Below are 24,442 nucleotides of genomic sequence, written 5' to 3'. Positions count from 1 at the left end.
TTTCTTTGCCTTTCTTCTCCTTGACTTTCTTTGCTTCCTTTAGATTTGGAGGTCAGAGGACCTACTGATTTGAAGAATGAGCAGTCAAGTGAAAAAGGAGCCAGAATAGCCAGCACTGGGGTGATTATAGATCTCTCTCTGTGCTAATGATAGGAGGTAAAGTTAATGAGGCCAGAAATTACTACTGTTCAGTTTTCTTGTCTATCTCAAGAGCTTAGCTTAGTTTCAAGCTGAATAAGACTTGTTAGATAAATAAATGAGTAGATCCCATTCTTTTTTTTTTTTTTTTTAAAAGATTTATTTATTTATTATATGTAAGTACACTGTAGCTGTCTTCAGACACTCCAGAAGAGGGCGCCAGATCTTGTTACGGATGGTTGTGAGCCACCATGTGGTTGCTGGGATTTGAACTCTGGACCTTCGGAAGAGCAGTCGGGTGCTCTTACCCACTGAGCCATCTCACCAGCCCAGATCCCATTCTTTGAGAGCAGGCAGAATGGACAATGAGTGCCTTGCCTCCCTCTCTTCCTTTTCAGGAATGCTGCCACAGCCATGCATTGGCCTTCAGCAGCCATCTTTGTTAGGTAGAAGAGAGATATGTACCATGACCACTACTCCTCCTGCCCTGGCTCCTCTTGTACACACTTCTGTTTCACTAAAGGGCCATAATAGCCTGCTATAAAAGCAATCCAGAATCTTGAACTTGAGAGCACCTCTTACCCACGGGGCTTTGTTCCTGGTAGCCTGTCTCCCATCATCGAGTGAACTCCTGCTATTCCTTTCTCTAAGAAATCCATCCCTCTACCTCTCCACATGTGAAAAGAAGAAAATAACAAGGGAAGGAGGAAAGTTTATTGTCATGAAAAAAAAATCATATAGTCAGCAAGTCTTCAACCTAACCTAAGTGATGAGATGAAAAGCTTTCCTTGAGTAGCTGCAGTCCAGTTTATAATGCAAAAGGGTCAAGCACTTTGGCATTTTCCTTACTAGCTATACATTAACTTTAAAAACCAAAATGTGGCCATTTAAATTGATTGCCTAGAGCCTGCTTGATCTCATAGAATCATGCTGTCAAGGGTGAAGAGTTAGCCTTTTAATTTCATAAAATAGGACTGACAAGGATAAGAATTTGCATCTTGTGTTTTGTCTTGGATATGCTATTTGGTGGAAGTAGGACACCTTACATTTTGGCTTCTTACTTATGGGTAGCTGACCTTATCGAGCAGATCTAAGCTGTTTGCTTGTGTAGATGTTGGAAGAGTGAGAATGGAGACCAGAAATTCCTGCCACAGAGAGGAAGTTATTGTGGAAGAGCTTGGTCGACGCCTATTCAAAATGATCACCTTTGCTCCCTTGACATCTGAATGAACTGAAAAGAAGAAATCCACAGATAGAGCCATGCCCTTCCTTGGGAGGGAGTGACTTCCCCACTAAAAACAAAACAAAACAAAACAAAACAAAAAACAAAAAAACCAAACAACAACAACAAAAAAAACTTTATAAGAAGCTGAATTCTCTGGTGGTTATTTAACATCACTTAACATCAGTGGTAGGAGAATAAAGCTCCCTCTCCTTGGGGGGTCAGGTTTTTTCACGTACATTGTCTCTTTTTTATGTTGTTCCAGATCAGCAAAGATCCAGTGTTTGTACCAGGTGTCTGGGGACCTTATTTCTCAGCCATGGTCCCTGGGTTCTGGTTGAATGAAGGTGGTCAGAGTGTGACTGGAAAATTGGTAAGTTGGCATTTTCTCCAAAGGGTTGTGAATGTTGTCATTCCATCTTAGTACATCACTCATTCACTCAGTAGCTAGACTATTGATAACTCAAAAGTCAGAATTCAGCCCAGAACCTAATCCTCAGTACCTGTAGTTTGTTAGTCAAACGGAGGGGTGTGGCTCAGGCTGCAGGAGGCAGCTGCTTTTCTCACCTGATCATTTCCTCTTCTTTTTAGATGGCAGTGTTATCAGCTGCCTTTCATTTCATGGTTTCCTGTTGTCCTAGGAACAATTCAGCAAACCTATCCAGAAAATTTTCTGAGTGATCATATGCTTCAAGGACTGTCTCTTCTAGCTTCACAAATATACCTGTCACTTAGATTTGTAAAGAATTCCTCCTACACACAAATTTCCAGTGACTCATATAATTCCATTCCTCTATCCCTTTGTGCATGATTCTCTTCCACCCTTCTTTATAATTACTTACTATCTTGATGATTTACTTGTTATTTAAGATGTAGCTCTAGCTAATTTAGTCCAAATTCAAGGAAAGCCTCCCTGAGGACATTACATGTGAATTAAGATGAAAATCACCCAGAATTTGATCAAGTAGGTGTGTCTGTATGTGCTTATGTGTATGTGTGAGAGCCAGATGCAGAGTATTCCAGCCATGGTGATAGCTATTATAACTAGCTTTCTATTCTGTTGTTCTAGAACACTTTCACTTCATTAAAGCAAGAAGGATACAATGAGTCTTTCTGTATCTAGCCTGGTTGTCCATCCATAGTTGGTGCTTCATGAAAATGTGTTCAGTTGTTGGAATTTTTAAGAGGGAAGACAGATGAGTTCATAAAGTAGGAGGAGTACTGTTAACAGGGGCTATGCTAGACTAGGAGATTCTTAGTAGGGAAAAGTCATGTGTATTGAGTAAGAGGAGACAAGGGAGGGAGTTCACAGGAGAATATGTGAAAGTGGAAAAGGCATGCAGATTTGAGGATGAGTGCATTCATCCTGAATTCCTGTGTAATATAAATTGTTCTCTAAAAAATGGATTACAATAAAAGCTAGGGAGCAGAGCAAGAACCCCACTGTCCAACCCGATAAACATGCTTTACGTTGCTGTTTTAAAACACTGTGATCAAAACCAATTATTTCCTACTTCCACTTCCAGGTAACAGTTTGTGACTAAGGGAAGTCAGGACAGGAACTCAAGGCAGGAACCCAAGGTCAGGAACTTGAAGCAAAGACCATAGAGGAGTCTGCTTGTTGGCTTGCACCATCTGTCTTTTCAGACACTCTTTTCAGCTTTCTCACACAGCTCAGCCCCACTGCCTAAGGAGGCTCATGCCCACACCAGTCATCATTCAAGATAATTTTGCACAGACATGGCTACAGGTGAACCCAATCAAGGCAACTTTTTTGTTTTGTTTTTGAGACAGGGTTTCTCTGTGTAGCCCTGGCTGTCCTGGAACTCACTTTGTACACCAGGCTGGCCTCGAACTCAGAAATTCACCTGTCTCTGCCTCCCGAGTGCTGGGATTAAAGGAGTGCGCCACCACCTCCCAGCAAGGCAGCTTTCAAATACCACTAGGTTATATCAAGCTGGCAATAAAAACTAGCACAATCTTTTTTTTCTCAACTTGATAAACATATCACTATTAAAAGATAACCTTTCTTTTCTTAACCTCAAAATCTCAAGCTAATATCATAATTTAAAATAAAAAAAAGGTCCAACTTAAAAGTATCATAGTTTGTGGGGCTGGAGAGACTGTTCAGTGGTTCAGTACACTGAATCTCTTCTAGCTCTGCAACTCCATGCAGTTCATTTGACTAAGAATTAACCCCGTGTTACCACAGTGCATGCAGACACTTATGGTGATACAAGGTACTGAGAATAAATTACGGTTGAATCCTCCATCCTAAATAAAGGGCTTTTTAAGATTCTATTAAGGGCACAGACATTGATAAAGACAAAGGGGGAAGAATGTAAGTCAGAAGATAGGAAGAAGAGCTGTCAAAGGCTTCCTTCTGCGCTATACACAATCATAAACTCCCAACATCTATGGTTGTCTGCACAGATGGGCCTATCAGCAGCCAGGCATAGATGAAGGAAGATGAAGGAAGGACTCATGGTGCCCTGGCCCTCACTGCTGAACTGTCTACAAGAGAGTTTCAGAGAGAGTGAGAAAAAAATATTGCCTTTAGTTATGCTTCTACTAGTGATGTCACCAGGCTCCAAATAATAGTTCCAACCCAGTGGTGACACAGATGACCCTTGATCAACTAAGTAAAAAGGTTACAAGGAGTGAGAGGGACATAAGAAAGCAACCAGGTACTTTATATACATACATGAAAATATTGACACTCAAAGCTAATTAATTAATTGATAATTAGGCTCATTATCTACTTATTTCACACATTTAATTTCACTTATTCCTTATTTAAAAGGCACACATTCCTTTCCTGGGTATGATTGAGTTTAGTTGAATCACCAAGTACCCAGGAAACTTTGGGCTGAGTTTGCTTATTCATCAGAATAGCTATACAGAAACTTGTTTTTTGAATAGGCTTTTTTGCACAACATATCACTCTAAGCAGTCAGTGAGGCTGTCCATTTACCCTCCAACTGCTCTTCTCTATCTTAATTGGAGTTGATTTTTATTGGTCTGACAGAGAAACCAGTTGATGAGCTGCCCTGAAGTGGCGTTGACTTTCTGAAACTGTTGGGCACAAGAAGAGGATCATTCATCCACTCACATGAAAGGACTACAAGGCCCTGTCACACTAGGCCATGCAAGAATGAGGTCACCCCAGTAGTCTATCACCAAATAAGAAGGTCGGGCACAGACCTCATAACTGTAATTCATGATAGCACATTAAATCATTGGTATTATACCTGCTGCCTCCTGGAAAGATAGGATCTCAGATTTACTAAGGACCAATGTCCGTGGCCCATTAAGATGTGTTTTGGTCCATTAAGAGTTGGCATTTTCTCTGCTCTTCACAGTATATGTATACATTTCTTGTTATTTCAGTTTTACTAGTAAAGAAGGGTGAGACAACTTGACCAAATACCTACAGCTACATTTAAGTGGAAAGCCACAAATCAGAGCCACTTTGCTGCCAGATTTTGCCACAACCGGCCCTCACTCTTAGGGAGCTTTATTTCTGAATGCCGCCTTCTCCTGTAGACTTTTTTGAGAAACAGTTACTTTCAGTTGTGGTATCATCCTATCCAAGTAGCTCGAAGCAAATGCAGTTGTCAGGTTTTGCAAACTGTGAGAGATATGCACATCAGTGGTGACTTTAAGTCCATGATAGATGCCAAGTGTGTCCACAGCATCTCACATGGTGCAGTGTGGTGACTTCATGCATATACTGACCAACTCTGTGTAAATAATGATGCCCTCTTAGCTCCTCCTGCACAGTCACCTAACTGGCTCCTCAACACTCCATCTTTCCTCTCTGATCCCTGGTTCACACTACAAGTAAGGTAGTTTTGCCAGCACATGTCCAACCCTTGAATTTGAATTAATTCTAAACTCTTTAAGATGAATTTATTCCAGGCTTCTATATCCCAGGTATTCATCATCATGGGAAATAATAATGATTCAAACAGCCATTTTTGCCCAGAAGGAACCTTTCTCAAATGTACATTCTAACACAATAAGATAGATAATGCAAACAAAGAAACACTTTTCATTTCATGTTATAGGTTTTTTTTTTACGTTAGTAGAAGTTGCTGCTTGTGAATTCAGATGAGCAGTTTGCAATTTTGTTTTATTTTACTTTCATTATATTGGTGTGTGTGTGTGTGTGTGTGTGTGTGTGTGTATGTGTATGTGTGTGTGTGTGTGTGAATGCGCCCAAGCATATGTGTGTTCAGATGTGCACATGCACATGAGGATAGGGCATGTGTGCCAAAGTGCACATGTTGAAATCAAAGGGAAAATTCTGGAGGTTCACTTCTTCCAGCATGTGGGTTTCAAGGATTTAATTCGGGTTGTCAAACTTGTCAACAAGTGTCCTTACATGTTGAGCTATCTCACCAGCTCAGAGTTTACAGTTTTAAGTAAGATGATCAAGTGATATTTGAACAAAGAATGAGAAGGCAAAGGCAGTTAGTTATTTGGAGTCCAGGGGGAAATAGATATATTTAAGGTCAAAGGAACCTTAAGTGCACTGAGCCTGAGAGTGCTATGTGCTTAGCTTATTATAGAAACAGCAAGAAGGGCACATGAATAGAGAAGTAAGAAGTTGTTTCTTTGACCACTGTAAGGATTTTCACTATTATCCAAAGTAAAATAGAGAGCCCATGGATAAAAGTAGGCTATGAAATACTGTGAGTGAGACTTTAAGGGTCATTCTGACCCTGACCTGCTCTGTTTTACATTGTTGATGGGGTGGGAGAGTGGAAGCACTGGCCAGAGATGAGCTAGTGCAGGCAGTCAGCTGAGATGATAGTGCTGGCAGTGAGCACTCATCAGATTTAGGATATCTTCTCCCAGTAAACTCAGAAGAAGTGCTTGATGGATTACATGTGAAATATACCTAAAAAGGACAGGTCAAGGTTTAGAACAGCATTGCTGTCATTGGAGAAAATGAATTAGGTGTAAGGAAGGTGTGCAGAAGAGGTCAGGACTCACTGCCTGTCTGACTGCAGTAGCTGCTACGCTATCAGAGCTGAAACTTTTGGTGTTTGTGTCACTAAGGAGCTACTATCATTTGTAATTTTTAAAACCAAAAAGTAGGATTAATTCATATCACTCCTATTTTTTCTCTCTTACTCTATCTAACCCATCAGTAAATCATAAGGGGTCTCTATCCCCCAAATCTGTGCCCATTCATAGGTCTCTCTTACCTGTTCTCAGAAATGTTGTCAGTTCCCATCCCCTTTGCCTTTGCTCTGGTCTCTGGAGCACAGACCAGCTCTTTAAAAAGCATGGTTTGAGTTTCTGTCTATTATATCAATCCAAATAGACTGGACCAGAAAGGAAAGTCCCTTCAGCAAATAATATTCAACACTAAGCATACAGAACAGAAAAAGAATATTAAAAGCTGCAAGGGGAAAAGACCAATAAGGGCAGACCTATTAGAATACCATCTGACTTGTCTTGGGTTTCACTTGGAGGGTATAAACCTTATGTTTCCTTATGTAATTGGAAAGTCTGGTGTCTCTTTTTTCTCTTTCTTTTGATTTGCTGGTCTGGGATTATTTATTACTTGTGTTTTCTTGTGTTTGCTTTACTTGTTTTTAACTCTTTAGGTTGAAAATTTACTTCTGTCTTCTTCTGTAAAGCCAAATTGGTAGATAGATACTGCTTAAATGGTTTTTTTGTCATAAAATATCTTATTTTCTAAATATAATTTGCAATCGATAATTTTGCTAAGTATACTAGTCTGCATTGGCATCTATAGTCTCTTATAGTTTGTTGAACTTCTGTCAGGTGGTATTCTAATAGGTCTGCCTTTATATGCTTCTTAGCCTTTTTCCCTTACAGCTTTTAATATTCTTTCTTTGTTCTGTATGTTTAGTTTTGATTATTATTTGCTGAGGGGATTTTCTTTTCTTGTCCAGTCTATTTGGTGTTCTGCATGCTTGATAGGCATTTCCTGTTTTAGGTTATAGAAATTTTCTTCTATGCTTTCATTAAACATATTTCGGTGCTTTTGACCCTAATTTCTTCTCCTTCCTCTATTCCTATTATTCTTAGATTTGGTCTGTTCATCATATTCCATATTTCCTGGATGTTTTGTTCCAGGACTTTTATTTTGATTTAACATTTTTTATTTCCAGTTTTATCTCAGTTTGGACTTTCTTTTCTGATTCCTTAAAAATGGAAAGTTTTATGTCTTAAGCTCTTTATTTTGTCCCACTGTCTGCCTTTGTTTCTGATCTCATTAATGGACTTATTTATATCTTCTTTAAAGTCCTTGAACATATTCACAAGAGCTATTTTGAAGTTCCTGTCCCTTCATCTATATTGCATTTCTCAGGGCCTACATATTAGGGTTGCTGGGGTGTAATGGAGACATACTGTCTTAGTTGTCCCTCTGTTTTTATGCTGATACCTAGGCATTAGAGTTTTAGATGATTGTAATTCTAGTTGTTGATGGCTAGTTGAATAGGATTTCATTCCTTGGTTTCATTTACCCTCTTGGATCTCAAGAGACTGTGTTGGATATGGGTTGCCTAGTAGAGAGTCGCTGCTTAGGGTCTAAGGTAGAAGATGTTTCTAGGTAGGGATCTGACAGGAAGGAGCAGAGATAGGATATGGTGTGATGAAGCTATTGAGTGAGAGCGTTCATGTGAGGGAGGAAAGCATGGGTCTGCAATGAGTATCTGTGGAGTCTCCAGGGAATGGAGGAAGAGAGGGAAGATAGCCCACTACAGGTATTCTGCTGCAGGGCTGGGAACAAAACTGGGGAATTGGAAATGAAAAACAAAAAGACTGCTTACCTGATTTCCAGGCCATTGGATTTCCAGGGACAGAGTGCCTTTGGGTATTGAGACCTACCATGGAAAAAAGAATCGGGTAAAGGAGGAAGGCTAAGAAGAAGGTCTTTGTAGAACCCTAGCAATGGGGGCAGAGAGAAAGCAGAGGCCACAGCAGTGGTCTTTGATAAGCTGGGGATAAGAGTGGGAAATTGGAATTGTAGCATGGGAAGGAGAGTGAAGATGACCTACCTGCTTCCTTGGCCAGCATGCCCAGCAGGTTTCCTGGGAGTGGGAGCCTACAATGTTGACTATATCTCTCTATAGAGATAATTTTACTAAGAAAAGAAATACCATCTATCTTGGTTGCACTGAATTCCTGTGCTTATTCACTATGCTTAGGATGCTCAGGAACATGGGTAGAATCTATGAAAACTATAAGCACTAAAGACTATATTTGAATTTTGACATAATCCCTCCCTTTGTAAGAAAAACTACTTTTATTTATCTTTGTATTCTGCTTTTAAAATGATAAACAGCACAAAATAACCATATATCAGATGTTAGCTTCACAAATAAAGGAACCAATTAACAACTAAAAATACATAAAGCTCCAGCTTGCTGGTGAAGGAATTACTTTTGAATTAAATCAGAGTTTATCCACTTACTAATGAAAATTATTCTATGTAAATCTGATATGAAATTTGTGAAAAAAACAAGACATAGTTAGCATTACCTTTCAGTGATGTTTATACTTTTCTGAGGACTATTATGTGGAATCCACAGTTCCTCTCACCAGCATGTTTTCTTCATTCCCCTCTCTTTAGAATTTCATGACTGAATGAACTATTTACATCGTTCACCCTTTCTTTCCTCTTCCACCCCCAGTCTTTCCTATACTTGCCTCCCAAAGAATTTAATGATTTATTCTTCTATAACTTTTATTGTCACGTACATACTCGCACACACACAGCATTCATCCCAATTAGTATTGCTTAAGTATACACGTGTTTAGGTCTGATCAATTATAAATGGCTAACCCATCCCTGGAGAAAATTGATTTTCCCTCCATCATTGTCATCAGCCACCTGTGTTCATATTTTCATGATATTTCTGTGTCAGGATAAAGCCAAGTTTTTTCGGTTTTGGTTTTGGTTAAAAACCTATCCTTCTGGATAAAAAGACAAGAGAAATAAAGAGCTGAAACAAATTTGAAAAAAAAAATTTCTGGCTTGATCATACGTGTCTGTAATCACAGCACTTGAGAAGGTGAAGCCCAGCATGGACTGCATAATGAGACTCTAGTTCAAAAAATATGAACAAAAACAAGGGCTTGGCAGGTAGCTTGGTGCAGGGAAAAGGCCTTGGGTTCATTATTCAGTACCACAAAGTTTATTGTGGGTATAAAAACTTATGATGTAAATTAATAACACAAATTAAAAGGAAATAGTTGTGAAAGTGAGAAGTCATTTTCTTAATGATGTCTTTACTGTTCCCACAAGAAAATGTCATAGATATCCTCAAAAGCAATATTCAGAACAATTTTAATAGGAATGAAAAAAGATAGTTTTATCTTGACAAATAAACACAGATACAAAGATGCCAGGTTTCCATTTTTGGTATGTTGTCCTTGCCTGGGAATTCTTTGTCAACAGTGTTGTTTCAAGGAATGCCTTCCCTTTGTGATTGTTCCTGTTTGGCTATTTGTCATGTTAGCAGGATAAACGTTTTCTAGAGAGAATCAGAGATGGGAATTGTTTTCTCCAAGAGTAGGCTTTAGGAAAGTCTAGAACTCTAGTCTTAGGGTTCCCTGCCACTCATGGTTTCTCTCAGCCACATCAAATGTCAAAACTCAAAGGCCTCATGGGCCAGAGGGTAGTATCGATGATTAAATTTATCCTAGAGACAAAGGAATAGTTCTGATTCCACAGGAACATTTTTTGTCCCCACTGTACTCTGAGATCCAGCTCAGATCCATCCACTTGGCAGAGGTGGGAATAGGGAAGAGAGTCTTGTTAATAAGTAAGTTATGAGTTCCATGGTGATATGAATTGATAGGATCTGATGTCTGCTGTTGGTATTGATGGAGGGCAGAGCTATGGACAGCTGTTATTCCTGTGAATTTGATGACTCTCACCAGGGGAAAGGAGGGGGATTCTAGTGCTTTACCTGTCATTCTCAAAGTCAAAATGTGGACTTTAGGAGAACGTTCCTGTTTAAAAATATTGCTCCATTTTTTCAAAGCATAATACATACCATGTAAAGTCTACCTATGAGCCAGATGCCACCATATGCTGGCTAGTTATGATCTTTGCATTATATTATATAACACAACCATTTCCCCAGATTCTAAATATATAAGGGACTAAACCAGAGTATCTACTGCAAGATGACTTTCCTATCTTAAGTACATCTGGAAACCAACTGGAAACCCTACTCTATCCTTGGCTTCCTCCCCATCCTGACAGGGGATAGCCTTCTGGCATTCTTCAGCTATTTCTTTTAGAGCAGAAACCTAAGGTGATGGCAGCAGAAATAAGACAACTGCTTGGCTATGCATGCTTTCTGCATCTATGTGTGCTAAATGCATAGAGAGTATAACATAAGTTATAAAGTTGACCCTGTGAACAAACTCTTTTGGACTGTTAGAGTGAGTGCTCAGTAAGTCAACACATCAGCTACCTTTTTTCTATTTTGTTTCCAACTATGTTCTTCAGTGAAATGTTTTCAAGGTCCACTGTCCTTCCCTCCTATCCTTATTCATCCAAATTTATGCCATTTCCTCCTAATTTAACATATACTCACCTTGTGGCCAGGTGTGTCTAAAACAAACAGATTGAAATATAAAGCAGTGGTAAGCAATGCCAAGAGGAAATAGATAGCACTATGTGGATGTATGCTCTCAACACTGTGGCTCATTTATCCCATACTCACTTCAGAAGTATTTATGTGTCATGTGGGCTACCCAAATGCCCTTCCTTTTACATCCTTATGTCCTTCCATCTTTGTGCCTCTTTAATAATTACCAAAAGACTGGTTTCCTAGTGTATGCTAATGTACTTTTGTGTATGTTGTGTATATATTTTACTGTCCTCAGAATGTAAGCACATTTCCTAGTATATTTAGCATTCAATAAACTCTAAGTAACTGCGTTCATAAAAGAACATTCATGTCTTACTGGAAGTTCATTTAAATATTTGCTTTGTGACTCCTAATGTTCTTCCCATAAAATTAGCATCAAATGTAAAGTTTTGATTTATCTTATATTTGCCTGTTAGCCTGTTAGAAAGCTAAAGTGTGTATAGGAAATGGATTGTAAAAAAATGGGATTGGAAACAGGATGGAAAAAGTGAACACCTCTGGATAAATGTTTCTGTATAACTCTTTCTCATAGAACCATGGGAGCCTTCATAGCTCTATAACACACTTAGAAGAAACAACGTTATATGATAGATATGTAGGATATGCCTTAACAGTTACCCAAAGTTGGATCTAGAGGAAATATATACTGAAAAACTGCACGATTTATTTTAAATGACTGATTGGCTTTGGTATTTTGAAGAATTTCCATAAAATTGCTCCTGATAGAATCCACTAACTTACATTCAACCTACAATTTTATTAGGCCACACAGCATAGCAGTTACTAATAGAATTTTAGATGTTAGAGATCACAACTTGAGTCCAAGATGTGGCCCTGTGACCCAAAACAAGTTAGTTTTCTAAATTCAGTCTGGGAATGGAGATCAGCATCTTCCTTAGGGCTCTGTAAGCAGTCGATGAAATAATGCACATGAAATTCTTAGGTTAGTGTTGATGGAGGTAAATGAATTATAGATCCTATGTGATATGATGTTACTGTTATCCTAGCACTCACACTTTCCTTCTAGGAATGCTGTTTAAAACAAAGCTGATTATAAAGAAGAATATTGGGGTGCAGAGCTCTTAGTGATTCTTTCAAAAACACAAAGATGGTGAAGAGCAGAGCCAGAACCTGGCCTCAGTGTCTCCAAAAATGTTGCTCCCTTTGTTCACAGCTCAGGTTCTTAAGAAAAACAGTCAATTTCCATGGGGCCAAAACAGTCTGTTCAAGACCGAATGAAAATAATTCCTTCCAAATGGTTGTTTTAGACTTCAGGAGACTGAAGTAAACATCCAGAAATATACAGATTAGTGAGCAGGCAGAAAAGAGTGTTGAGAAGCATTGATGTTCCCAGGCATATTCCATGTTTTGTTTAGAGCCACTGGGGGGATTAGGACTTAAATCCTAGACCTAGTAGTCCAGATAAAATCTGTACAATTTAGACATTCCTGTCCTAGCCGAGTTTACCCTGTAACAACTTTTCAGTTTGGGGTGGAGGTGGGGTTTCTTGGCACCTCTACTGTGCTTAGCTGGGACTTGGTAATCATCCTCTTACTCACTCTCTGTCCCAAAGACTGAATTAGGAAGGCACAGTTGGTTCTAGGCTGCTTAGAAGAGGCAGCATGGATTAGGAGAGAGAAACGAAGTAACCCAGAGACAGTTAGTTTTTTCCACAAACAAAACCCTTTGCCCACTTAATTGACCTATCCATTCTCAATCTGTTTTCTAGGTCAATAATACCTACCATGGCCAGCTTACCATTAAAAGTCCCATCTGCTACTACTCTTTCTTCTAAATTTTGTACAGTAATTCCAATGCTCCTGCTCTAAAATTTGTCTTGTTGTTGTTGTTTTGTACATAGATTCTCTATGGACGAAGAGTGGAACAATGTGTGTGTGTGTGTGTGTGTGTGTGTGTGTTATAAATTTGTATGTACCTTCAGGATAAAGACATGATGAAATTGACCCACCTTTTTTGTATTATTTAGATAGACCATATGGTGCAGGGCCACCCTGCCTTTCCTGAACTACAAGCCAAGGCCACAGCCAGGTAACTCCTCCAACTGTTTCCTCCATGGTTTTCTATGTGGATGTATGAGTGGCATTCATTTTCAGAAGTTGTATGATTTTTTTCAGAGCTTATGAACAATGGAAATGTTTGGCAGTACTTAAGATAATCACCCAGATGGTTTTGAAAATACATTTGTTAAGTTTGTTTTAGAATGATCTAAGAAAAAAACAGAGAAACTACTCCCACACACAGATTGCATGGATGAGCAACTCTGATAGAGATGACCATGTCTGGATTTTTGAACTCATAAATTCTTGGTTGTACACCCCAGCTTGACTTCTTTGTAGATGTGTGGTCTTGCATGGGGTACTCAATTTCCTACTTCATCTGTGAAAGTAAGAATAGTAAGTAATATGCAGTGGCTTCTAAGATTTATGAAGTAAAATTGAGTGCAGAGGACTACAAGAAAATCAATGTGTGACAACTCATTTGTGCAAAAGAACTATATGAAAATTAAGTTAGAAAATGAACAAGATTGGCAACTCAGAGTGTGGTTAGGAAATGGATGGTTAAAAATGGGGTTGGGAACAGGATGGAAAAAGAGAACACCTCTGGATTAATGTTTCTGTATCACTCTTTCTCATGGAACCATGGGAAGGCCTCATAGCTCCATAACATGTTTAGAAGGGAGAATGTTTGATAGATAGACAGTTGATAGATGGTTGATTAGCTATAAAGGTAAATTATATATATGATAGATAGATGATAGATAGATAGATAGATAGACAGATAGATAGATAGATAGGTAGGCAGATAGATAGATAGATAGATAGATAGATAGATAGATAGATAGATAGATAGATAGAGGTGGGCCTGTGTACCAAAGGCTTTCCATGGAGATCTCTGGCCTGGCCAGGTTCAAGAGTTCATGGAAATGGGAGCCAGTATGAGCAGGGAGGGGAAGTTGTTTCCACCTCTTCCGTCTCTTCTGCTGCTACAGTTGGCTCCACCTCTGTCTCCACTGTGCTGTCTCGGTTACTCCATGCCACCCTGTGCTGAGTAGAGGCTGGGCCAACAAGAGGACCACTAGCCACTGAGGAGTGTGGCAGAACTTCAGGCGGCATTTTGGGAGAGCAGTCCTCTTCCCAAGTTTTATAGCTCTTATGACAGAAGCTCTTGGAGTAGTTCTCTCACACCTTTAATCCTTCCTCATAGGATTTTTTTTTCTTGTTTTTTCAAGACAAGGTTTCTCTGTGTAGCCCTGGCTTTCCTGGAACTCACTCTGTAGACTAGGCTGGCCCTGAAGTAAGAAATCCGCCTGCTTCTGCCTCCCAAGTGCTGGGATTAAAGGTGTGCCACCACCGCCCAGCCCAGATAGGATTCTTATATACAATTATGGGGTGGGTAAGGGTCTGATAATAGGTACTTCTCATTAGCTTGGTCTGAGAGCTTGAGGAAACCTTATTTGCATGTGGGAGGGTTTGGTGCTGCTCCTCCATGACTGATGGCCACAAGCCTCTCTGTGGGGGACTGTGGGAGCCTGTAGCTGTAACAGGAGCCAGGGACCCCAAGGGGCATGGCCGAACACCTGCCATTCTTTGCAGGTGATAAGTCACCTGCCACCTGCCCTGTGTCCAGGGTTCAAAGCCAGGGACCAGGCTGCCTGTGCTCACCGCCCCACAACTCCCCCTTTTACTTTTTTAAAAGAGAGGGGTCACTGGAGTTGCTGTGTCATTTGTAGTGAAAACCCTATATAGGCCGGAGAGGTAATACAACTAAGCCAGAGTGGTAAGGATGGTTAAGGGTAGGGGTTGGGAAGACAAGGGATTATTGAATCAATTAATTGTTCCATGGATAGGGATATATATAGATAGATAGATAGATAGATAGATAGATAGATAGATAGATAGATAGAGATAGATGATAGACAGTCGATAGATACATGGTAGATAGATGACTAATTCATGTATAGAAGATAGAGAGGCAGACGGAAGGATATATACTTGTGATAGAATTGACAAAATAAAATACAAATAGTAAAACCATTCCTTCTGTATCACAAAGGAATAGCTTGCCTATAATATTAAAATGCCATACATGTTGCACTAAAATAGTGTGCTCCCAGGGTATAGAAAAAGAGATGTATTACCAAGCCTTCCCCTAGGAGTCACGGCAATGCCATGACTACTAAGAAGGCTTATTCTGTGAAGTCTCAGCACCTGGCACTTTCATTAGCTTAGTGAAGCGGTAGTATATTAAGCCACTTTAAACTTCCTGGCGGGTACACATGCTTCCTCTACTCCTGCCCAAATGTTTTGGATTTATGAATGTAAGACACACTCATAGAAATATTTTTCATATACATTGACAGCACAATGGCTGGGCCAATTCCTACCTCTACCTGGCTAACACACACTCTCCTCTGAAATTCCTGAGTTAACTTACTTACCTATATTTCATCTTTGCTGCCCAGACTCTTCTGGACACCTCTTCTGCTTCATTCCCCAGTTCTTACATGATTGTTGCTGTCTTCTGCCACCCTTCTGCCTGATCTTCTCGCTTCCTCAGATGGTGGTACTGTCTTTCTCTATCTCTCCTGTGTTTCTTGCCCAGGAAACCTAAAATTCTCACTTTTGTCTCCCTGTCCAGCCATTAGCCGCTGGTAACTTTATTTCTCAATCATAGCCAATTGGAGGCAGGGACCCTCCGTGCAGAAATACAGGTTCCTCTGTGATTTTGAGAGCTGAATTAACACAGGGAGCATTAGAACCAATACACAACAGCTTTGGCATAGTATAACCTGGGACAAGAATTCCGAACTTCAAATCAGCAGTGAACCTTTGAGATTGTGTACTAGGTTTTGTTGAGGATATATTCATGTGCATGACTTCTTATAACTATAGATCATAATTTTCATCCCATTATTAAAGGACTTCAATAGTCAACTGCCCCCCTCAAAAAAGAGAGGGAGGGAGGGAGGGAGGGAGGGAGGGAGGGAGGGAGAGAGAGAGAGAGAGAGAGAGAGAGAGAGAGAGAGAGAGAGAGAGAGAGAGAGAGAGAGAGAACAAATTTTGAGTTCAGATCTGGATTCAAATACCAACTATGGTGTGTCAATGTGGGATTCGATTGGGTGATTAGCCTCGGACCCTTCAGAATTTATTTTTACTTTAGGGAGTTGATATAACATAGCAAGTGGCTTTGTTGTTTATTTGTTTCTGTTTGTTTGGTTTTGTTTTGTCTTTTGAGACAGGGTTTCTCTGTGTAACAGCTTTGACTATCCTGGAACTCACACTGTAGACCAGGCTGGCCTCAAACTCACAGAAATTTACCTGGCTTTGCCCCCCAAGTGCTGGGATCAAAGGCATGAGCCTCCTGGCAGCAAGTGTTTTTTAAACTTAATTTTGGCAATGACAACTACACCTTTTACTCACTGATGAAAAGAGAAAGAAGGTCAGTGGCTTTCATCCCCAGAGGCCAGTCTCCAGTAGCCTGCCTACTTTCTCATGACAGGTGTGTGCAATTGCAAGAACTGTGGGCCTAGGATTAAAGATATTGATTCTTATGCCAATTCTACCACCGATGTCTTTCCATGACTCCACTATGATTTCAAAACCACAACAGTACTGACCTGATTAATTTATTTACAGGTGTTGTAATATTAATGCATACCTCAGGGATACCAATATGTAAATATTTAATGCTCAATAGAAACATAGAATAAATAGATCTTACAATGAAGCATAGCTTCTAGAATATTCTTCTACAGAAAGATCCCCATTTCATTTATGTTTTAATTAGGAAAAGGAGGAAATGTGATTGGCATGCAAGCTCAGAGCCTGTACATCACTGAGTAGTCTAGAAGCAGTGATTGCTAGAATTTAGCCTAGAGTCAGACCTGGATTTCAAACCTGATAACCTTGTGTTACCACTTCCCTGTTCTTTTTCCCTTGTTAAAGCTAAATTTCTCCAACAGTTTTCCTATATTCTTAGTCTTTATTTAGTCATTTTCTTCTCCTCCTTTGCCTGTTCTAGTTTGAACACTGCAGCATTCAACTCGATGAAAGCTTTGCTGTTGATTTTTTTCAGTGACTCATGCTGAGGTAAATGCACAAGGCACTTTACAGACTCACTTCTCACATTCTCTGCAGCACGTGGCATCAGCACCTTGGGTCTCCCTTTGTCTCCTCACATTCCAACATGTTTGGTTTCATTCCAGCGTCACTCGTATTCATCACAGCTAGGTCACTGGCAGTCTTTTACTGCTTTGCCATCTATTTCAAAGTAATCCCAAATATGCGCTTGACTTCATCTCTTGCTGTATTTTGATGACTCTTATGCATATTTATTGAGTAAAATTAGTTCTCTTCTACCTTATTGCTTTCATCTTATCATACCAGATCTACTTGGCACAATATCCTCATACTTCAGGTCTTAGAGTGAAATACACAGAACACCATTAAAATAAAGTTGCCTTTTCACAAAGGAGGAAAATCCATAGGCCTCCTTGCTGTGACTTGGGACCTTTTGAAGACACTAAAACAGATCATCTCCCCTCATAGCTTAGCTTCAGCAAATCCTGTTTGAAATTCTAGGAACAAGTATACATAAACAAATATAAAATAAACAGATCCTCTTGATCTACCATAATCCTTTTAGTCCCCATCTCTGAAAGAAATGTCTTGAGAGCTTATAAATTAAGCAAACAAGTGGATGTGTTCATCCATGTACCTGGCAACCATCTTTCTTAATGTGAAGCCAGATACCCAGGTGTTCTGCTAGACAGAGATCACTTACCATTGATTGACATTTCAGCTCTTCACTTTGTCTGGATTCCTATAGTAGCTAAACTAAAAATGTCTCAGAATCAAGTCCTGGTGATAGCAGATCTTTTAGTAGATGATGTTGGCCTGATATGTCAAGGTTGACACCTGAGACAATGTTAGAACTGTCAGTTATAACATATATTGTGAGCATTTAGGATAGATGAGAGAAGAAACAAAAACTTGTTTTTATAGAAATTATATGTATATATGAATATGTGCATTTACATATAGTATAGCGTATACTATACTATATGTAAGTATAGAGAGACAGAGACAGAGAAAGACAGACAGACAGAGAGAGAGAGAGAGAGTATGAAATTGATAAATTCTGAATGAAAATAATATGGTAACTTAGGAAATATAAAGCAAAGGCTACTGGGACAATAGGAGATGTTGTCCTTGCAGTGGTGCCTTAGAAGAAGGGACAGAAAAAGCCATAATGCTTGAGAGGGGCCCTTCCAAATGGGAAGGACGGCAAGTCTCTAGGACTTGTGCAGTAGTCAGCTTGGTGGACACAGAAAACACAGTGAAGGCCACTGCAGCTGGATGCAAGTGATAGGGAGTCTCTCAGCTTTCCCTGGATTTTCTGGAATTTCATTTAGGGAAACTCAGGTTTTGTTTTGGTTTTGGTTTTGGTTTTCACATTGGTTCCTCATACCCATAATGCCCCTGAGAATCAATTTCTTCAAGTTCACTGTTACTCTGGTGTGATACATCTAGATACAGTTAAAACATCCTTGGGAATACTGAAATCATTCCCACTGTCCTCACACGAAGCAGCACCAAAGAAGGCAGCCAAGAGGAATCGGAGGCTGTGTTCAGCACGGGTAGCTATGGCAATATGAGCAATAACAGGTCCTAGGCTCAGAAGGGGCTTTAGATGATAGCAAAGGAGACTCTGAAACAATGATTGCATGGTCAGGGAGATGAGAATATGTATTTGGACCATATCAGCACTATATGATAACTGGAGTAATAAAAGAAAGGCAGTGATGTAAATGAGTAAATAGAGTAATAAGGTACCAAAGGTAGGTTAGAGGAAGAACTAATATATTTAAGGGACCAGCAAGAAAGGAGACAGAGCTGGAGAAGGATTAGAAAAATTAAAAATAATAGAGTGTTCTGGGGACTTAAGGAAGAGAATAATGAAGACAGGCTGAAGTGATACAAAATGAGTGTCAGTAAAATGGGAAAAGTAGATGCCTGTGAAGAAGGAACCAGAGACAGTATGGTTGCTTCTTTCCATGAGGTGGAGATGGTGCTGGTGCTGGTGCCGGTGCCGATACTGGTGGTGGTAGTGGTGCTGCTGGTGCTGCTGGTGCTGGTGGCAGTGGTGGTGCTGGTGGTGCTGGTGCTGCTGGTGCTGGTGGTGCTGGTGGCAGTGATGGTTGTGGTGGTGCTGGTGGTGGTATAGTTGTTGTTGTTGCTTCAGCCACAACATGTATTCTTATTTTTGGCTTCTGAATATGGTCATCATAAACAAAGTAATAAGGTACTCCAAGGCATGCCTCTGGAAGAACTTGTATATTTCAAGGACTAGCAGAAGAGATTGATCTGGAGAGGGGTTAGAAAAGTTGAAGCAATAGTGATCTGGTGCTGGAAGGCAGAAAGCACACAAGGAAGGGAAGCCTGGGATCTGAAGAATGAATTGATCTGGGGTGGGTGAGCGGGAACAGTGGTTGAGGACACTGTCTGCATTTACGATTATAAGCAATACAACCTGAAATACAATCTTGTAATGGCAAAGGAGATGAAGTACTTGTTAATGACCTGACATTTCATATGGCACAGGCTCTGCTTGGAATCTTCCTAGCCTCGTGTAAGATAGAGACTACTGAACCCCACTGCAAAAGAGTAGCCTGGACTCAGCGAGTTTTATTGTTCTTGCACACCAATGAATTTGCTTTCGGACTGTTGAGTCTATATGTTCTGTGTCATCCCCAATGGGATTCCCTCTGAGACATGATATATGAGCCTGGCATTCCTATTTGGAAGGAGAACAATCCAATTGGGGTCATGGGTACTGTGCTTGGAAGAAAGCAGACTGCCATTTGAGAAAGAATTGATAAAACATACAAAATGAAACAAAGTCAAAACCAAAAACAGCATCGTGCAAGGTTAAAATTATGTGAATGATGATGTGCATTAGTTATTTTAATGTCTTCCAAGTGCACTTCATTTTGAATGATATACTCAGATAGCACACATGGTAAGGTATAATTGAAAAAGCATGTAGAGGAAGGACTGAATTCAAAGAATAAACACACAGCTGCAAGGAGGTTAGGAGTCAGAGGGGTAAGCATATGCCCCATCCCCCAGGGATCTCATTTGTGTATGAGTGGCCCTGTATATGGAGGCTAAATGAATCCCACTGTTTGCAAAGACCCTCAGTAAATGGGACAATGACGAATCAATAGTAATTAGGCATATAGATTCTATTGACCCAGATGTCTGAAGCCAAACTCCCACTCTGAGATTCCTTGAAAGGCAAATGAGAAGATTTATGGATATTCACTTCTTTAGAGAAAAAAAAATTATACTCTGGGAGCACTGATGCCCTTCCTAAGGGGAGAGTGATTAGAAATAGTGCAGACTCTTGGCTTCTGATGAGAAAGGTTGTTCTTGAGGTTTCTCTTATAAATATGGTTCCTGTTGGGCCAGACCAGGGAGAGCTGGGAAATAGAATGCCAGAATGTGATCATATGTATATGTCCTAACCTACCCTTCTGTGGATGCCTCAGAGATCCCTTTCCTAAAACTGAACTGAAATAGAATATTCAACAATGTGTGTGGGAGAATCATATAGACTTTCCCCTATAGCACTCCTTCTGTAAAGGATCTTAGTAGTGCATCTTCTCTGGATGACAGTGAAAGCTTGGTGCATGCTCCAGGAGTGGCAGGAGCTACCAAATCATGATTGAGCTTTATCCCCATTAATATTGTATCCCCCCCTCCCCACTAGAACTAAAAGCATAATCTACAGACGCCAATAAGAGTTGCAGCAGAGTTAACTGGGTGGGGCTCCCTTGGCTTTGCTGATGTTACAAACAGACAACCATCAATTTGTACACTCATGTGTTTTGTTTTTCTGCACGTTTTGCATTAGAATTTCATATAAATTTTTACTTACTGAAAGAATTTCACAGGACCTGTGTTTATAGTTCAGTGGTTAAGCATTTGGATGGCATTCTCAAAACTCTAAGTTTGATTTCCAGAACAGACACACACACACACACACACACACACACACACACACACACACACACAGAGTTTTCACTGATAGAGAGGAAGAGAGAGTTTGAAACTATTTTTATGGTTTTTTTTAGAAACCTACAGAAACATCATGGTATCCATGGGGACACTCCTGGCATTGCAAAATATGAACTTGAAGTCACTTCTAAAGCATTTTAAAAATGCAAATCACAAATATTGGCAGAAGTATTCTAGATGCTAATTTCCTGTGGGCATTGCCCATGCTTTGTCTCTGATGTTTTCTGGTCCATCTTTGGGATCTTTAGTTCATAACTTTGGAAGGTGCATTTTCCCCAGATCCCCTAGCTAGTGAACGGTGTCCCACAGTAAAACTTAACCCAGTGAAGTAAGTATTATTATACTACATTATGAAATAAGTATTATTATACTACAATATGAATAGGGAAATAGACATTCAGAGAGGCTAACTGTAGCGAAGATAGAAAACAGTATCTGAAACTAGCACTGTTTTCACTCCCAAGTTTGTCATCTTTTGACCTGAGAAATGTCATTGATTAAGGGGGTCATTCCAATTCCACCATTTTACACCTCAATCAACTAAAATTTAAAATGGGAAAACCTACACAATAGCCTTTCAAAGTCATGGTTCTGAATCCCATGTCTAATTCTTGATCCTTACTGTGTGTATGACGCTCACTCATTGGATCCATGAGCGTATATTTATCTCTATTTGTCATTTCATCATTTTTACAATTAGGAAGACAGATTTAAATAAATCCTTTGCATCTGCACCATGTTGTACTGCAGTTTACAGAATGCTGTATGTTTGCATACATGGTCTTTGATCTTCATAATAGCCCTATGAGGTAAGTTGGACAGAGATTGTAGGATGTTTCTACAGATGAGAAGAGGACAGTTCCAGAACTTGGAATAACTAGCTCATGCGTACACACCTACCAGGAGTGAAGCCAGTGTCTGACCAGGTCTCCTGACTCCAAGCCTTTCCATGGGGAGTGCTGTCCTGGCATGATAGTGTGTTGTGAGAGTTCAGGGGCTAGTTTCATATAAGAGCAGCTGCTTTGCTCAAGCTTTTGAGAACCCTCTTTGCTTTCCTGGGTCTGATATCGAAGTGCAAATGGTTTCTTTCTGCAGAATAATTTGCTTTTCAACCCTATCCCCTTTTAAAATCAAAATCCACTTCTTTTCCAGATGCCAGAGTATATATGCATATTTGAATGGTCACCTGGATCTGATTAAGAAGGCTCAGCCTGTGGGTTTCCTCACTGTTGATTTACATGTTTGGCCAGATTTCCATGGCAACCGGTCTCCCTTAGCAGATCTGACTCTGAAGGGCATGGTAAGTAAAAGCCAGTCCATGCACGGAGGTGAAGGCCAGCCAAGGGGTTGCAAAGTTTGGAAGACACAAAGTGAGGAGACAGGAAAAGAGGGAACAACTAAGAAAAGGTGGCCAAGAAGAGCTGGCTTTTGTCAGTTGCCTTAGTCAGGTTGCTGCTGCTCTCCAGAAAGATCTGTTAGCCATTGTTGTTGGTTCCAAGCCAGCTCAGAGCGCCTTCGAGATAGTATTTCTGTACTCAACTACTGCTGCATCTTACTGCCCTGGTGTGGCTGAAAGTCCTGCCTATGTCATTTTTACATTTACACTGATTTGTAGTCATGTTTTCCATCTCTGTCTCCAGGCTACCCACTACCTCAGTGGTAAATATTACCACCCATGGTCCCACTTCCTGAAGCTAAATACTGGCAAGCCTGCGAGCCATGGCTGTTCTGAGCCCATAGCAAAATTTCAGAATTTCAGATTTAACTTCAGCTAAAAATATAATTAATAACTAATATTGGGGGATCAAGTCAGCTCTTTTTTATTTTTGTTTTTTATTTATTTTTCTTAATCATTTTCTTCATTTACATTTCAAATGAAACTCCCCTTCGCAGTTACCTCTCCACAAACTTCCCTATCCCATCCCTCTCCCTCCCTCCCCTTTGCCTCTGTGAGGGTGTTCCTCCACCCATTCACCCACTCCCATCTAACCCCACTAGCATCCCCCTGTGATTGGCTATCAAGCCTCCGTCCCCTCCCATGATGTCAGGTAAGGCCAATCTCTTTTACATATGTATCTGGAGCCTTGGATCCTTCCATGTATACTCTTTGCTATTAAGAATCTTTAAGGCTACTTTCAGTCCAGAGATCATGAGCCCTCCTGTAGACTTCAGGAGGAAATTGGTGGCAAGCTCACGCCTGGATGAGGCTATAGTACCTCCAAGCCAGACAGGATCTATAGCTGTGAGGAGGCTGGCTATTGAGAACACTGAGAGCTAGGCTTGGAGGTGAATGAAACAAGTTAAACCTAGAGAGAAAGAGAACTTTCAGTTCTAATGGGCCAGAGAAGAAGCCATAAATGCCAAGTCTAGGAAGGGGAGTGTAAGGAAAGTCAAAATGGGAAGTGAGAATGTAGTCTGTGAGCCAATGCCACTAACATCCGGGAGCAACATTAACTGGGAGCAGGCCTACTGGCTTCAGGAATTTAAGGTTTGTGGTTAAATTCATTAAGATTGTTTAAAATAGTTTTATGATGCTTCTACAAAGTTCAAAACCTCATTTTTATTACATAGTTGACCACATAATCAATTTCTCTTCATAAAGCAAAATCTTGAAACACTAAGGAAACTGGACAGGTCAAGAGTGTGTTTGTCTGGAACCTGTGAAGCATGTCTATGAAGTAAGCTGAGCTGGACCTCTGAATTCAAACACGGAGGCACGGAAGACCTCTCCAAAGTAGACACAGCTATAGTTTTTGCTTTCTGATAATCAACAGATGCAAACTGTTGGGTAGGAAGGAAAACAACTTATACAAATACAATATATATATATTAACAAGAGGGACAAATAGCAGAAGCCAAATACATTTAAAGATGCTCAAAGGTGATTTTACCCGAGATGGCCCCAAAACAAAGCCAGGCCGTGTGGTAAAATGATCACGGCTCTGAAGTGACAGGCTGGTGACCTGCCCTAAATACCATTTGTCAGACCCAACCTGAGCACTCGGCATGTCAGGCTGTCAGATGCCATGGTTACTGGTGATTTATTTAATCTGTTTCTTAAAATCAAGCCTGGCATCCAAAGACCTAAGAATTCCCAGCGTTAGTTAGGACAGTGTAATCTGCTTGGCCGGATTCCAGGAGCTGATGGAGAGCCATTGCTTTAGATAAGTAAGCATATGCTCGGTGCAGGGGTCTTCTAGGGAAACATGGGCCCGGTTATGTCCATAGATCCTGTGGGCTTGCTTTGTACAGAAGTGTTACTGTCCTATAAACACACCTCTTGTTTGATGTTTCTTAACAGCACTTACCTCTATAACTGTCCTTGG

General features: G+C 40.2%; 1 protein-coding gene across 7 annotated transcripts in view; it reads left to right on the top strand.

The window, feature by feature from the left end:
• Positions 1-24,442, top strand: part of Fggy (FGGY carbohydrate kinase domain containing) — a 369,309-nt gene that overhangs the window by 242,302 nt on the left and 102,565 nt on the right. For 6 of the 7 annotated variants that reach the window (XM_085839183.1, XM_085839180.1, XM_085839182.1 and 3 more), the window contains exons 9-11: positions 1,626-1,733; positions 13,001-13,062; positions 22,269-22,416. In XM_085839183.1, coding sequence (XP_085695309.1) covers positions 1,626-1,733; positions 13,001-13,062; positions 22,269-22,416 — 318 coding nt within the window. The remainder of the gene's footprint in view (positions 1-1,625; positions 1,734-13,000; positions 13,063-22,268; positions 22,417-24,442) is intronic. The other variant, XM_085839184.1, reaches the window with a different exon arrangement.

This window comes from Mus caroli, unplaced genomic scaffold (assembly GCF_978045245.1).
Source record: "Mus caroli unplaced genomic scaffold, Mus_caroli_1 scaffold_6, whole genome shotgun sequence".
In the NCBI taxonomy this organism is placed as follows: domain Eukaryota; kingdom Metazoa; phylum Chordata; class Mammalia; order Rodentia; family Muridae; genus Mus; species Mus caroli.
The sequence above is the reverse complement of the archived record's forward strand: the minus strand, read 5'-3'. Positions and strand labels throughout refer to the sequence as shown.